Source organism: Melospiza georgiana, chromosome 6, assembly GCF_028018845.1.
Source record: "Melospiza georgiana isolate bMelGeo1 chromosome 6, bMelGeo1.pri, whole genome shotgun sequence".
NCBI classification, from domain to species: Eukaryota; Metazoa; Chordata; class Aves; order Passeriformes; family Passerellidae; genus Melospiza; species Melospiza georgiana.
The window spans coordinates 4877811-4893442 of NC_080435.1; the positions used below are offsets into that span (position 1 = coordinate 4877811).

Sequence of the window (15632 nt, forward strand, 5' to 3'; positions counted from 1 at the left end):
TTGGCACCTCGGTTTGTACAGCCTTCCCCAAACACACATCTCTGGTATTTAGCCATCAAATAAACCCAGCAAACTCCCTCCCCTTTTCTTCTCATACTTTCCCTTCCATGCAAGGAGGAAGGTGGGGCTTGGATATACCACTTGCTCCTCACCAGGTGCCTCCTTAAATTTTGCATAGGTAGTTTGTGAATCACAGCTGTTGCCTCTGACAGTGAAGTGACAATCCATCCCTGACCTGTATGCAGCTGGGAGCAGGATGGGCTCATACTGGAGTGCTCCTGAGGTAAGAGTGTGAAAGCTCTAGGAACTGAAGATGGCCTGAGGTGTGTTTGTGGCTGGGATTCTGGTCAGGAGAAGAGGACTCGTGAGCTTTTCTTTCTAAGTTCATGCATGTATTTACTTATTTATGTAAGGATGACTTGTACCTTTGCTGGTATTAGTTGCTTTGTGGAAGGCAGTCTTGGTAGTGAAGCTCAGCCACAATGGGTGGTGGACACGGAGGCTGGGAAGCTTCTGAGTGCCTCAGAGGAGCTTTCTGTGAATTTGGGATGAATCTGTGGTTTGACCCAAGCATTATGTAAGCTGTGCTCTTTCACAGTGCAGCATCTGCCAGCTGTGACTATAAAAATATGGTGTCCAGGTAGCTGTGCTGGCAACCACAGTAGTGATGCACTCAGGAAGGTCACTGCCTAAAACCAGTGATTAATGGTGATGGTCTTAGTTTCACATTGGTCCATGACTTATGCACAAAAAAAATCTTGATCTGTCTAAGAAGTTGGGGCATGGGTCTTTTTTTCTTTTGTTTATTTGTTTGATGGAACATAAGTGGAAGAGAAAACCCTAAAACTGACTGTTGGGTTCCAGTGAATGAACATACTCTGTCTCCTTCTCAGTTCTGAAATTAACCTTCAGTTTGCTATGAACAAGTTATTTGATTATTCTGTGCCCTGCTTCCCTGGTTGTATAATGGAGATTATGGAGCTTCTCTCCATATACATGGATATGTGTTGAGATAAATGTGTATGGATGCTTGCAGATCTCAAATGGGGCATCCCCATGGCTTAAGAAATAACACACATGAGCGTCTAACCAGTCTAGTCAAAGAAACACTAAGCATCTACAAATTCATCTTTTTAAACAGAACCTGGCAATGGTCTTTGTGTGGAAAGTATGCATAGAAAGCAAGGAAAGAGACTGTCCTCTCTGCTCTTCCCCTTTCCCTTAACCACTGACACAGCATCAAGAATAAAAGTAGAGACTTCTCAGAGACAGGGGAGTGAGGGGAGACTTTTTCTACCCAGAACCTAAACCCAGACAGATTACATTAAAACATGCCCTTCTCTTTTGGAGTTAGACATAAAAACATACCAAGGTCAGCTTATCATAATTTGAGAGCGATGGGAGAATTTGTAACTTCTCACCTGGATCAATTCCTAACTAGATAAAAAGAGAGGAGTGACATAACTCCCTTAAGGAATTTGGTGGAGTCATTTTGCTTGTAGAGAATAGGAGAGGAACTCGGTAATGCTTTCAGTGAAGCAATAGCTAAAATTTCAGGTACTAAAATCTGCAAGAATTTATGATTATTTTGAGTCAGGTCTGTTATTTGCCTTTCCTTCTGCACTTGACATTTCAGCTAATGATCCTTCTGCAGATATCCAACATCTGGTTTGATTGGGGAAGTCTTGTTAACATCTCTTCCAAAGCTGATTTCTTGCATCTACTTTTTTGTGTTGTGCTGCATTGTGCTAATGGTGCCTCGCTCACTAAACAGTGCCACAAAAAAAATATTTCTTGTGTCAATGACATACATACACAGTGGTAGTCCTTCAAAATTTTTCCATTTTTTAAACTCTATGTATATGTGATTTTAACTTCCAAAGTAGTGCAAGCAGTTCATAGTCCAATTTTGCTGCATGGCTTTGAAAATTGCAACAGGAATTTGTGGGAGAGCATCTTTTATGAAGCATAAGCAATTTAATATTAATGCAGGTAATAAATTTTTTCATTTTTCTGCAGAGTGATGAATGCCCTTGCTGTTCATTCTTTGTGAAAATCATAAGAATGAAAAATCTTAGAAAGGCAGATCTGTGTGAGTATTGCAGTCTTTCTTTGCACTTTTTAGTAGTTTGGTTCTGAAAGCAGAGAATGTGTGCTTGCTACTGGCATTGTAACTAGTATCTGTGTATGAAGTGACACTATGGTTTCAAATATTGATGAATACTTGAATTTGGAAAATGCTTTGAATACATTTTTATATAAACAATACTTTTTGGTTTATAGCATGTTACTATTATTAATGGAAATAATAAATGTCTACTGTGGTGTACTGTAAAGTACCTTAACTGCTAACAAGGTTCAGAGCCAGACTGATGAACAAATTCAGGTGTTAATTCTCAGTTGCAGTTTTTGAATTTCTTTTTACTTTAAAGAAAATAAAAGGTAGAAGGAGCACTATATGTCCTATTGTCAAACAGCTTCTTTTTCTGTCAAAATTTCACTGAAATGTATTCAAATTAGACTTTTCAGGATAAACAAATACCACTGAAATGTTTCTGAGGACTTGGAATGGGTAAAAGTGGGAGTGAAGAGAGAAAAATATCAGCTGTTCCTCAGTTAGGAGAAAGAAAGGTCAATATCTCAAATTCCTGACTCAGAAATAACAAGTCAGGAACAAAAATGAAAGGAAGTGAATATAAATCTTTGTGTATCAAATAAGACCAAGTGAACACAGCAACTGTATTTGCCTCCATGGAGTTTCCTATTTAATTCTTGGTTTTCTGCCATTGTGTCTAGCACAGGGATACTGTCTTTATTTGAAAACAGCAAATCTTTAGAAAAAAGTGAAAGGATGTTTCAATTTCCTCTTTGTCATTTCCATCTCAGGTGAACAGTTTTCTGGCATGTTGCCACCCCAAGGGAATTTCTAAGCTGCCCTGACAGGCAATAGCATCAAGACAACCACCTGCAGAGCTGATAACCAAATGTGTACCTCTGGCCTTAAAATGAGGGATGTTTCTCTCTTTCTCAGCACTTTAAAATGTTTCAAAATTATGATCTTTGCATTCTTACAGACAACAGAACTTCCAGAAATCCATAGCTATTTATCTTAGCTGCTTATCTTTTATTAGTATTTATCCTGTATCTTCATTTTGAGCAGATGATTGATTACCTGACTTCAGGTTTGAAGCTATAACACTGGAGATTTGCTTCCAAAGCCAGATGTGGAAGAAGGTCTTGGATACAAAGAAGCAGAAGAAGCAGTGCTAGGTGACAGGGTCTTAGAGAAGCTGCTTCATTCACTCCCTATTCCAGCTGCTTTTTTTTTTTATTGTGTGCAAGAGAGCATCACATTTTGTTTACCCTCTGAGAATCAGGACCAAGTTACCAGTATCACAGCAGAGAGTCAGTGAGTTTTTATCTCCCCTGTGTACATACACAATCTCAGAGCTAATAATTTTGTTAGTAGAGCCATGCCACATGGTGTGATACACACAGCACAAGAAATGAGACTGTTAAAAAGCATTATATTGAATAAGAAAACCAGTGTGAGAGTGTAATACACTTCTTTATGTGGCTCACATTTATTTGTTTTAATTACTATTTCTGTACATCTTAAAGTTGTTAAGAGAGACAGAGATGAGGACAGAGAGTTGAAAGATGGCACAGAAATAATTACAGCTGCAAAGAGCCATTGGTGTTCTGTTGGAGTCAGAATCTGGTTTTGGAAGACTGCCTGTCAAGCATGAGTACACTTTGCTTTCCTTCAGCTGTGGCATTGCACCCCTCATGGGCTCTCTTTGTGCAGAGGGGCTGCTACCCACAGTGTCCATGTCTTCTGGTACATGGACATACAATATAGGACTTATTTTTTATTATGCTTAGCTGTGGCAATCACATATAATCTTTTCCCTGTGTATCAGACAAAAGGTTGTGTTTGTGCGTAATAACAAGGATTAGGCTGCTAATATGCATTAAAGTCTGTTAGGAATAAGGCTTACTTATGAACCAGAAGGAATGGCTCGCTAATGATGAAGGTTATCAGGGAACTATAATCTAAATAGTATGTATAATGAAGACATAGCTGTTGCAACTTCTAGTCATGTTTGAGTTTGGCTAAATTTTCCTAGTGAAAATTTAAAATAATAGTGATACCAGACCAGTCCAAAGTCTCATTTGAATTGAGAACGTGTCCCCAGAATTGGCTTACGATAAATGTTTTGGGGTATGGCAAACACTGAACCATGCATTTTCCTGCCCCACTTTCAAAAGGTCTGTGGTTCTTGAGGTCTGTGGCTGGGAGATCTGGCTTCTGAGTCAACAGTAGTGTTTGCATTTAATTGTCATACCCCAGATTATTCGCTTCTGGAGGCCATTAAGGGATCTTATTTTGATACTTGTCATTTCACTTTGCTCTACACACAGATACTCATTTTCAGTTTCACAGGAAAACACCATTCCCAGTTTCAGGATGTTATTCTTTGGGGAGGTTTATATGATTATATTGCTAACTAAATAATTACAGACATTTCTTTTTTCTCTTTGCCTCGCATGGCCAGCAGAAATGCCTGCATGAGAAAACCTGGTCCATCTCAGGCTGGTGTGAAAAGGCCTTTTTTGCATATTAGATATGTCAGCTCTTACACCAAGACAACTGCCCCCTTGTATTTATCTCAAGAATTGCAGAATGCTTATCATTATATGACTGCTTTAAAACTGAGACAGCTTTGTGGCTGTCACAAATCTTCATAAATACATCCAGCATTTCTGCAAAATCTGCCTGGAGGTTGCAATTTCTCTGCAACTGTCAAACACGACTTACCTGTGGCACCAGAAAAATGGGGAGTCACTGACAGCATCAGGAGCAAAAGTCACAAGCTGAGGTGTCTGGGCTCTCCATGCTCTTGTTTTCCAAAAGCTTGTCCACCAGAGAAGATCACTGGAAGAGGGCACAGTTTTTCTGTTCACATCCCACATTTATTTCACAGAAGCCAGCTTTATGCCGGGCTCTGCATTTCCACCATTTAACCATGGCACAGTTACTTTCTGGAGAGACTTGTCTGCCAGCCAAGTACTGTCAAAGTACCACTGCATTTCACCCTATATGCTGCTTATAAAGAGAGATGGATGTGTGTTGTGCAGATCCCCCAGAGCAGATCTTGTTTTCAGCGTGGCTGCCCAGACCTGCCTTGTTGTGTACAGCCCCACTGGAGCACACCCAGCACTCACTGATCCCAGAGGCTGCCACCACTGCAGTCACAGCAGGCCATGGGCTGGCACAGCTGGCAAATCTAGTTTTTCTCAGTGGCTGGGCTCACTGATCTTCCAGGAGATAAAATATCTTCTTCACTGCAAATTGGCATCTATGGAAGAGAAACCTGTTTGCTTCATGGGCTACAAGTGAAATATAAACTTAACATTTTATACATATATATATTTAACGGAAATACTCCATTCAGAAAACAAAAACATATCTTTAGAATTGGTGGCACATCCTAATTAGTATTTCAAAAAGTCCAAGGCTACAAAAAGTTTTTCCTGGAAGAGTCTACAGCTAATTTTTTTTTGTTTGTTTTCATTAGTCTGAAAAGATAATCAGCATTCTCAATCGATAAAACTTTAGGCTCCTCATTAGCTATAGTACTAAATCTGGGCCTTATTAAATCTGAGCCTGTTGCTATGTAATTTCATAGCAAGCTCACAATGCTACCCTACCTATTGATTTTAAAAGTTGCAAGGTTTTTCCTTATATCACCTAAAGCCCGTGTAACACCATCAAAACAACAAAACCCCTCTCAAAGCCATGTTCTCCAGAGGAAACAAGTGTGTGTGGAAAGGACCGACTGAAGATTCGCTCACAATGTGCTGTGTATATTTCCTTTTACTTCATCTCTGACTGTACCACTGGTGTGAGAAGGTAGCAGCAGTCTTTGTGCCAAGAGGGCAGTCAGGCAACGTGGTCAGTGCCAACAGGCAGCTGACTGGGCTGGCCAGGGCTAATGGCACTCTCACTTTAGGGTAAAATTGCTTCCTGTGGTCATTGATGTTTGCAATGGTTGAGAATAATCCTGGGATGTGATCCTTTCAAAAAGAGTGTTAGTGTCTTTTCAGGGCACCTCATTTAGGTTCCTGATGCTACTGCCTCCTCAGACAGGCTGCTTTTGCATCAGTGGAGAGGAAAGCCTAAAAGAGCCCAAAGACAAATGCTTGGCAAGAAGAATCTGCACAAGGACAGAGAAGTCGTTATATGGATAACTGCCAGGTTGCAACAAATCCTGTAAACAGGGATTTCCTAACTGGTTAGGAAACTGAAACAGGCATAAAAACAGCCAGTAATCACAAAGAAGATCCTCCCTGTGATGTCATATCCCGGAGCAGGGCTTTTTTACTGTAATTGTAAGCTGCTAGATCAAGTTCAAGAACTTATTGCACAACTACTGAGGTACCTGTTGAAATGAAGGCCTGGTCTCGATTGATGTTTGTAATGAAGTCATAACCACAGTTAATAATAGGAGTACCAACTGAATGGATAATCTCAGTGAGTATGACATGAATCAGTTTCACAGCAGCATTTTTTCTGTTCCTTTCTATTCAGTCTTCTTTTTGGTTTCATCAACTCATGTGACCCAAGCCTGCTCATGCTCTTGCTGAGTTCATTGTTACCAAACACGTATATAAACCTAGTTTCCCTCAGGTCACCTGTTTTGTATTCTCTAAACCAGAAGATTAATTCCTTTTTCTTTCCTTTTTTCCAAGTCTTTGGTGGCCATGATGGAATGTAGCTTATATTGTACTATATACAATTTTACTCTATTGTATTAATGGTAAATAGTGTGGAGACAAGTCTTCTCTGTGCCTTGATAGCAGCATAAGCTGCCACTAAAAAGGACAGTGCTATTTACAGTCAAGCAGATCCTTACTTGCTCTGCACACCTCCTTACAGCTCTGGGAATAATTGCATCTCTTCTGCTAGGTATCAATGGGTTGTATGTAGGTGTACATGCATCTTCTTGCAGCCATGCTGGCTTCTGTGTGTTTCTGTGTGCAGGAACAGAAAACTGTTCTGGTGGTCAAAGGGATTGTGTGTGATGCTCCTCCATGGCTTCCTTTAGATTCTTGGTGTAGTCTTAAAGCAGAAGAGTTTCTCAAAGAAACTCAGAGCCAGGGCTTCAGCAAGGACACCAGAAGCCTCACAGAAGCATTAGGAAGTTGAACTGATTTACTGACTGAGAGACTGGTGAAAGTAAAGAACCTTAGGTAAATGGTATGCTCATCTCTGTCTCAAAAGGAAAGGTGAGATCAGCTACCGTGCTCTAATACTGCACCAGTGCAGGTGGCATTGCATCTCCTGTCCTTCCTTGAAGAGGTATGAACTTTAAGGACTGTGATGTGGTCCTAGTAGGCTTCATTATCATCTTGTTTAGTGGGGGCTTCTCGTTAATGAGTGGTTGAAACAGCTTTCAAAATATTTTAAAATGTCAAAACCAGTTTTAAAACAGGTTTGAGAAGGGTGGAGGCAATGGAAATGAACAAGGGAGAAGCTTAGGTGGAGAAGAGAGGCTGGAATGAGTAGGTGGTGATGGCAGCAATGCAGAACCACACGGTGCTTTGAGAGGACACGGGTCCATGTGGTGATCCAAGATCCTTCATTCTTCCTCTGCCATTTCGCTTTCAGAGTTAAAAGGCAGTGGCAGACATTGCTCAGGAAGTACCTTTCTAGTTTGCATTCAGAAAACAGATAATTATGAAGTGTGTTTTTTGATTCCTGAATAGGATTTCTGTTTACACATTTCCTTGGGCTGAGCTGAGTAACACCTTCTCACCATTTAAGAAAATGAGCTGAGCATTGCCTTTTCCCATACTTATAGTCTCCCACATCTTCTTTGAAATTATTATACCTTGGAATTTTTGATCATCCTTGATAAGGACATATTCTACTCTATATCCTCCCTACTGTTGCACAGATGTGTATTGAGTCTAGGACCAAAGTATACTTAGCTTGACACTAACCACATTAACCACAAACTGAATATCAATAAACCTGTGTTTACAGTACTATTACTTGCTATTTGGATATTCAAAGAATTCATAAGTAGCAGATATTGATAATTAAATTATTCAATTATTATAACTATTGATAATTCATAAATAAACAGACAATAGATAATAAAGGCTTACTCATTATAGGAATGCTTCAGGATTTTTTTTGGTATTTGCATGATGGTCTGTTGTGGTTTAGAAATGTACTTCCCAATTTAGTGCTCCCACTAAGACTCTTCCTACAAAGTGCCACTTGCTTCTCCTGCTGGGTGGGCTGGAGAAGAGACTTGGAGTCCAAAAAAGGTAAAGATTATGGGTTAAGATAAGAACAATTTACTGGAAACAGCAATGAGATAAGAAAGGAAGCAGTAACAGCAACTATATTAATGAAGAGACTCCCTTCCTCCATCTCCAGGCAATAATCTCTGGGTCCTGGCCATACCCCCTCCTGGCTACTGCAAAAATTAACCCTGCTCTGGCTGGAACAAGAACACAGGGCAAATGTAGAGCTTCTCAAGTTTGATATTATGAAAAATACATTTTTGTTCATTGAATCCCAATAGATTTTTTTTCCACCTCAGTACCAGTCTTGGTTGTTCCTGTTTCATCAAAAACAGCAGCATCTGCAGTTCATCCAGTTATGTATTATGCAGTGTGACTGATATCTGTCATTGGGGATTCATTTTTTCTCTGCCCTCTGAGCAGACATGTTTTGTTTTATGCATCTCTCTCTTAGCCTCCTTACCAACGAACTTAGATGAACACTGCTGAGGTGGCTGGCACAATAAAGGCACAATGCAATAAGGCCTGTGGTATGTCTTGGTCACTGTGGAGGTTTTGAACACCTGGAGCAGTGCCAGGGAAAGCCCTGCCCATAGGCAAGATTCTCAGAGCTTGAGGTCCTTCATCAGTGATGCTCTGCGGAGCTGTGGGCAACCTTTTTGCTGAATGGAAGACACTGATTACCTTGTAGATAAGGACCAAGAACCCAGATGTGATTTGCTATTATGTGGGAGGCCAGTGCAAAGTAGAGAGGCTAGATTTGACATGGCTGTGGTTGTTGGCACTGTTGAGAAGATACATGAGAATGTCCCCATGGGACTATGGCTCCTCTCTTGGGCACTTTCTATGACTGTATCCTCAGCAGGTGACAATAAAGTAGTGCTGCAGTAAGTAGCCAGTGAAGGTTAAAAGTAAGATTCACTCCCAAATTTTGGTGCTATTGTTTGCATCATATTCTGCAGTTAAATTGACAGTAGTCCTCAATATTTTCCTGACAAAAGTGCTCATCTTTTCTTACTTGTTTAGGATCAATCTCGACCAAGAATGCCTTGTCAGAGGCATTTCTGAGTCAAAATAATGATGCTTAAGGAAACAAAAAGTATTAGCTAAACTTTTAAAACAATTTTGTTTCTATTCCCTTATTGAGTAAACACAATTCTTGTGAACACTTTCTGAAGAAAGAAAATTTGTGAGTGTTGATTTGGTGGTTTAGCTCTTTCTGGTATTGATTTTGTTCCCACTCCTGTTTTCTTTGAAATCCAAAGCATTTGTGTGTACTGCTTGCAGCCTGTTTCCAAATCTGTTTCTATGATGTTTTCTTCTGATAATGGTTTCTTTAGATGCTGTTACTACCCTCTGTATCTGCATTGATGTCTGAGCAAGACTTAGTTTTGGCTAGTTTATTTTTAAAAGGAAATTAAAGAACCTTCCTAAAAATCCTAGCTAGCAATAGAGCTGAGATTGCACCACATTATCACCCCAAGATGGTCTCAGGTGGAACAAAGAAAATCTGAATGTTTGGTAATACCACTTTTCCAAAAATATATGACATTTTGGGTCTTACTGGCTGATTATCTGAGGTTGGAACAGTGAAAGAGTGGCAATACTTTTAAAAAGTCTGAAAAGGGAATGCCTACAGAAATGCATGATTTGTAGTTAAGCTGTGCATGGGCTTCTCTGCATTACATTGTGCTGCTTTTTGTGTTGTTTCATTTTGATGATTGTATTGTGATGGTACCTGGAGACTCTATGTATGGATTTAGACCTTGTTCCTCAGACACTGTATCTTTTTAGAATGAAAAGGGGGCAACTCTTCCAAGGAACTTACAGTCTTATTTCAAGTGTGTCAAAGAAGGAGTTTTGGAGTTGTTTTGGAGACAGCACCCAGCTATCTGGTAATTGATCCCTTGGGCTGGTGTACCATATACAGTTGTCCTATTGCTTCTTTCCCTGATAGTCAACCCTGGCAGGGAAATGGCTTAGCTGTTTTCCGTGACTGTAATTGGCCTGACATGATTATCCTGTTTTCTGCCTTCCAGCAAAAACATGGAAATGGCAGCATTTCCATATGACACCTTACAGGTTCACCTGGGTTGGTCCTCATCTCTTGAAGCAGGATGAAATTTAGCTTGTCTGTCACAGTTTCATACATGTCTGAGTACTAGAACAGTCTGAAGTGAGTTACCTAAAAAATTTATAAAATCTCTCTTGCTAGAGCTAATCCTCTAAGAGCTGGAGCAGTATTCTAATTTTTGCCTCCGTTCACACAGAGACACATATCATTATCCTCTTTGTATCAATCATTTGGACATTACAGAACTGATTATTTGACAACGTTTTTGTTGCTGTTTAATTAGTAAACTCAAGTCTTTCAGCTCTTTCTCATATGCCAGGCTGCCTAACTCAATCCTCTCAATTTGGGTATGGTTAATAGCTGGTAAGAGTTAAAGCATTTTATAGTGGAAAGAGGAAAAGAGTGGAAGAGAGTACAACATGGAAGACACTGAGTGAGCATCCACATGCTCTTCTCCAGGGCTAAAAGTGTATGCAAAAGCATCTCAGTGCTAAATCTGATCACCTGCACTGACATTTAACATTGTGTGTTTGGGATCTGGTCAAAAATGTAATTAAATTTGTGTTGTTTATGTAACTTGCCAGATGCATCCTGCAACATTTTAGTTCTGGGGTATAATTTTTTATTCTTCATGCAGTGTCCTTCCTTTGATTGCTTGCTTTCAGAGTCAAATATCTGTCTCCACCTACATTCTTGTCTTAGGCTATGTTGAGACTGAGACCTCACTGGTTGCTAACCTACTTGGTATTAAATCAGTGGATCATCAGATTGTGGGACTCTGTTTTTGCTCTTATTAAGGGTAAGCAGCCTTGCTAAAGACTGAGCTAGCCTTTCAGGTTGGTATAGGTCTGTTATGTTCAGGGAGGATGAAGAACTGAACCTACCACAGCTCTATCTAGATACAAGCGTGTAAGTCATAAGTTTATCACTTCTTTGACACTCTGAAAATAATGAGTGTCTTTCTTCTAAACCAGGAGTCAGCTCGTGTGTACAACAAAGAGGTATCCCAGACCATAAATGAACAAATTCCCTAAAACACCCATACATCATTAGTGCGTAACTTGCAGTTATGAACGAACAGCCTGCTCCTCTGGTACCACTAACTATGCAAAGTTCTTTTTCAAATGTTAAAAATCAATGAAAGAGTTTTCGAAAATAGTGTGTGGGAGACAGCTAAACAAATAGTTTCATTACCAATAAATTATTATCAACAGATGTATTGCATACATTCTGCATTTTAAAATTACAAATGCAGATGTCTCATTATTGTGTGTAATATTAGGATATTTTTAAACATTATTGCCATGTTAAAGTAATTTCTTACCTACTATAGGATTAAGGGTGTAACAATCAAGTGCATGCTGAAAAACTCGAAGATGTTTCATGTTCAGACAGTATCATAAGACTTGAAAGATAAATCATACGTACACTGATTGCACAAGTTGCTTTAAGTAACACCTATTCATTGCAGCATGGCTCACGCCACAAGTTAAAAGAAAAATGTGGAAGGAGACCCAAGAGATTGGTAGAGAAAGAATAATATAATTACTGATCAGACTCTTCCTGGGTCACATCCAAGCAGATTACAAAAGTGGAAAGGATAGTTATCACTGTGTTATTAGTGGGGAAATGCAGATGGAGAAGCAAGATAAATTTAAATGAAATCAATTGCCCAGAGTGATTTAGCAGTCTGTGACAGGGCTGGGAATGGAACCAACCTGTTATGAGACCTTTTCCAGCAGGTTACCCAATTGGTCATGCTGCCTCTCAGCATGTCTGTATGTACAGTACCAAACTGCATGTTACTATACCCAAATCTGAGCTATAGTGGGAATACACGAATTTTTAGAGCTGGAGACATTGGAGACAGCTGTAGTTGCCCAGAGAACAAAGGAAATGTCAATTCCCTTGAAAGGACAGCAGATTTGCTCAAAATGGGAGGGCTGGAAAGGGTGGATGACAGTGTAGAGAGACTGAGTCCCAGCATTCTTCACTGCATTGTCAGGGTCTCAATTCATCACCACAGGTTCACAGGGCAACTGTTCTACACTCTTAGGAGCAAATGCCCTGCATGGCTCCCTGCTAAAAATCAATTATCTCCTTAGCGGTATCAAAGACATTCCTAACCACCGCCAAATTCTCCACACATATCAGACTGACACACAACGGGAACGTTGGTTGCACAGATACCTGAGCACCCAACCCGCCTCTCACCTGAACTCTGGCAAGGCTCAGGAGACAATTCATTCACACCGTGTGGCCGTGCCCAGCACTCCGAGCAGCCTGGTCTAGTGGGAGGCGTCCCTGCCCACAGCAAGGGGCTGGAACTGGGTGCTCTTTAATATCCCATTGGAACTGGGTGGTCTTTCATATCCCATCCAACCCAGGCCATTCTATGATTCTGTGACAGCTGTGCCCACCCAGGCGGGTCTGGAGACAAAACAAACCCAAAGCCACTGCTGTTGCATTAAGATTCAATGCCATATTTGTAGCTCACTGTGCAACCTTCTGTGACATTACCACCTTTGTCAGAAATTAGAATTTTCCTCTCTATCGGGGCTCAGAGTTTAAATCACAGTAAGATAAAAGTGCACTGCTATTTTTGCATATTGTTTTTCATGGTGAAGGTATGTGATCACCTGTTGGGTGAGACAGCTCATTACATGGACTGGATTACAGATATGTGGGGGCACCAGACCAGATGGGAAAGTTGGTTAAGAAAGTATTTTACTCTTGAAAAAAGGTTCTCTTAAAATGTGTAGGCAATTTTCTTCTCCATCACAGAAATCTCTTCATTTACAACCAACAGGGCACATATCAATAATGGGTTTGTTAAGTCAAACTAGCTCTGTGTGCTCTTTTCTTGCCAGTTGCATGTATTGCAGCAGTTTCTTTGAATCGCCATTCATGACCTGAGCTCCCACTTTCAGAAGGCAACAAATAGTAATGAATGGTTTTGAATAAAAAGCTGTCAGAAAAATTATTGAAACACATCCTTTTTGCAATTTGCCGTATACATGCAGTGCTATAAAGCTATGCTTTAAGATATTTGTAGTAATTTGTTAGTTGCAACATACCTTTTCAAATACAGTTAGCCAAACTGACTGCTACATAAGCCTGTCCTTGCCCACTGCTTCCCCGGAGATTGTCCGGACCAAAACCATCAAGAACTGCAAAGATCCAGTGTGGAATGAAACATTTTGCTTCAGGATCCAGAGCCAAGTAAAGGTAAGATGCAGAGTGCATTTTTTTTTTTCTTTTGGGGCAGAGATATCATAGTGTGATCAACATGTACAGCAAAATAAAACCAGAAATAAATATGTGTGAAGGACTGCAAGGATGCTTGGTAGGGGGATTTGGAATAAAATGTAGCAGCAAAATTAAATTTAGTTTTCTGATATGTAAAAATTAACCAAGATACTTCATAACCATTCCTATGGTGTTCTATCACTTTTCACTTTTTCTTTTCCTTTTTTAATCATGTCTTTTCACTAATAAATGTGAAAATTTCGGAGTAAATTGAATAGTGTAAAAGATATGTATGAGCTAGGTAGTGAAAACATCACAGGGTGGTACTTTTTTATTATTCCTTTGTAATGACCAAAAATAAAAAAAGTCACAAACCAACAGCTGAAATTTGCAAAAGAGAGCTTGATGAACTTTTATCATGATGATAAATATTAAAGCTTAAGAAGATTTGCAAGTCCCACTGTCTTCTCCCTCCAAAAGGCAGCATCAACATCAGGGTCTAGGAGTCCACAAAGATTGTGGCAGGCTAAGCAAACCAAGCTTATTTCACACACGGGGCAACAATCTCTGCTTTACAGTTTGCACTGTTCATTTCCTAGTGCTGGGGCCAGATCAGGACTCTCTAAAAAGGCAAATCAGCAGGCCAGTCCTTTGGCTCGCTCAAGAATTGATAAAATCCTCCAAAGGAGCATTTGGAACAGCTCAATGTGCTCCTACACCACAGGATCTCCAGTGAACAATCCCTCTAGCCTTTGACTGCAGAAGTTGCCCATGATGCATGTTCTCAGGCTTTCTGCCACAGTTAGGTGGTACTGGCCCTGTTTGGTAACTATCACCTTTCACGTCTGCCCATCTGTGGCCTACAGCCAGTGCTTTCCCTGTAAACCTAAAAAAATTCCAACTTCTTTCAAAATTCCAGTGAGGCACAATTGCATGAAGCCCTGCAGGGTTTTTAGGGAGGTGAAAGGCAAGGGACAAACATTGCAGCATGGGAACAAACACCTACTGATCTGCAACTCTTGCACAGGAGCACCTGCTCTTCCTGAAAGATTTTTCAAGACTGCAATACCACACAGAACAGCTAAAAAAATACCTTGGCCATGGAAGCTGCTTGAACTAATTCTTCAGAAGTAGTGCTTGGGAAGACCTTATGTTTAAATTTCAGTAAATTTGCAGCAAGAGACAAGATATGTGGCATTAGCTGGAGTAGTTTTCAGTGTGTGGCAACTGCAGCATGGTGTTGGTGGCTGTGGCTTGAGTGTAGGCTGCAAAAATGTATCCTAGGGATCTGGGACAACCAAAGCTTAGCAGTTAAGATAAGGCTCTTGCAGGTTTCTCTGTACGTGCTGCAATTCCTGTGCTCATTATCCTCTGAGCAGAACCAGAGTTTGCTGATCTGGTTATTTTCTTCTTTCCTGTCCTGTGTTTTGCTGAGGTATTCATCTTCCCAAATTATGGTAGCCAGAGCTCAGTAAAACCATATAATACTGACGCTGTGGAAGAAAGGAGACAGGGCATGGCTTGGGCATGTTTGTGCTGGTTTTTCCCAGGAACAGCAGTGTTTACTGATGGGCATCTGTTTTGATGAATGTCTGACAAACAGTTGGCTGGAAAGGGTTTCCCAGGCTTGTGCTATAGGCGCAATTCCCACAGCTCCAGGAGGGTGACCCTTCCCAGAGCTGGTGGCACACAGCCCTGCCAAGGGCTGTCTCTGTTCGTTACCTGGCTCCCAGTGATGCTGCCCTGATATTCTCTGTCAGGAGAGTTAGAAAGAGTGAGCTGCCCAGACATCCCTGGCTGCTTCCCCTACAGCATGCTAGGGGCATGGCCAGAGATCTCCCTTGGCCAGCCAGCACCCTGTGCATGCCTCTCCTGGTCAGCTGGGAGTAGCTGGGACTGCAAATCAGTCGGTCACTCAGAAAATAAGTCAGGCATTTAAGCCAGATAAGGATATCCCAGAGCAGTATCACAGCTAGAAAAACTGATC

The 15632-nt window shown here is 40.7% G+C and overlaps 1 protein-coding gene across 1 annotated transcript in view; it reads left to right on the forward strand.

Annotated features, from left to right (window-relative positions):
- The first annotated feature begins 256 nt into the window (after nucleotides 1-256).
- Nucleotides 257-15632, forward strand: part of LOC131084310 (cytosolic phospholipase A2 epsilon-like) — a 31589-nt gene continuing 16213 nt past the window's right edge. The window contains exons 1-4 of the mRNA XM_058025668.1: nucleotides 257-283; nucleotides 2020-2092; nucleotides 10086-10217; nucleotides 13488-13624. Coding sequence (XP_057881651.1) covers nucleotides 257-283; nucleotides 2020-2092; nucleotides 10086-10217; nucleotides 13488-13624 — 369 coding nt within the window. The remainder of the gene's footprint in view (nucleotides 284-2019; nucleotides 2093-10085; nucleotides 10218-13487; nucleotides 13625-15632) is intronic.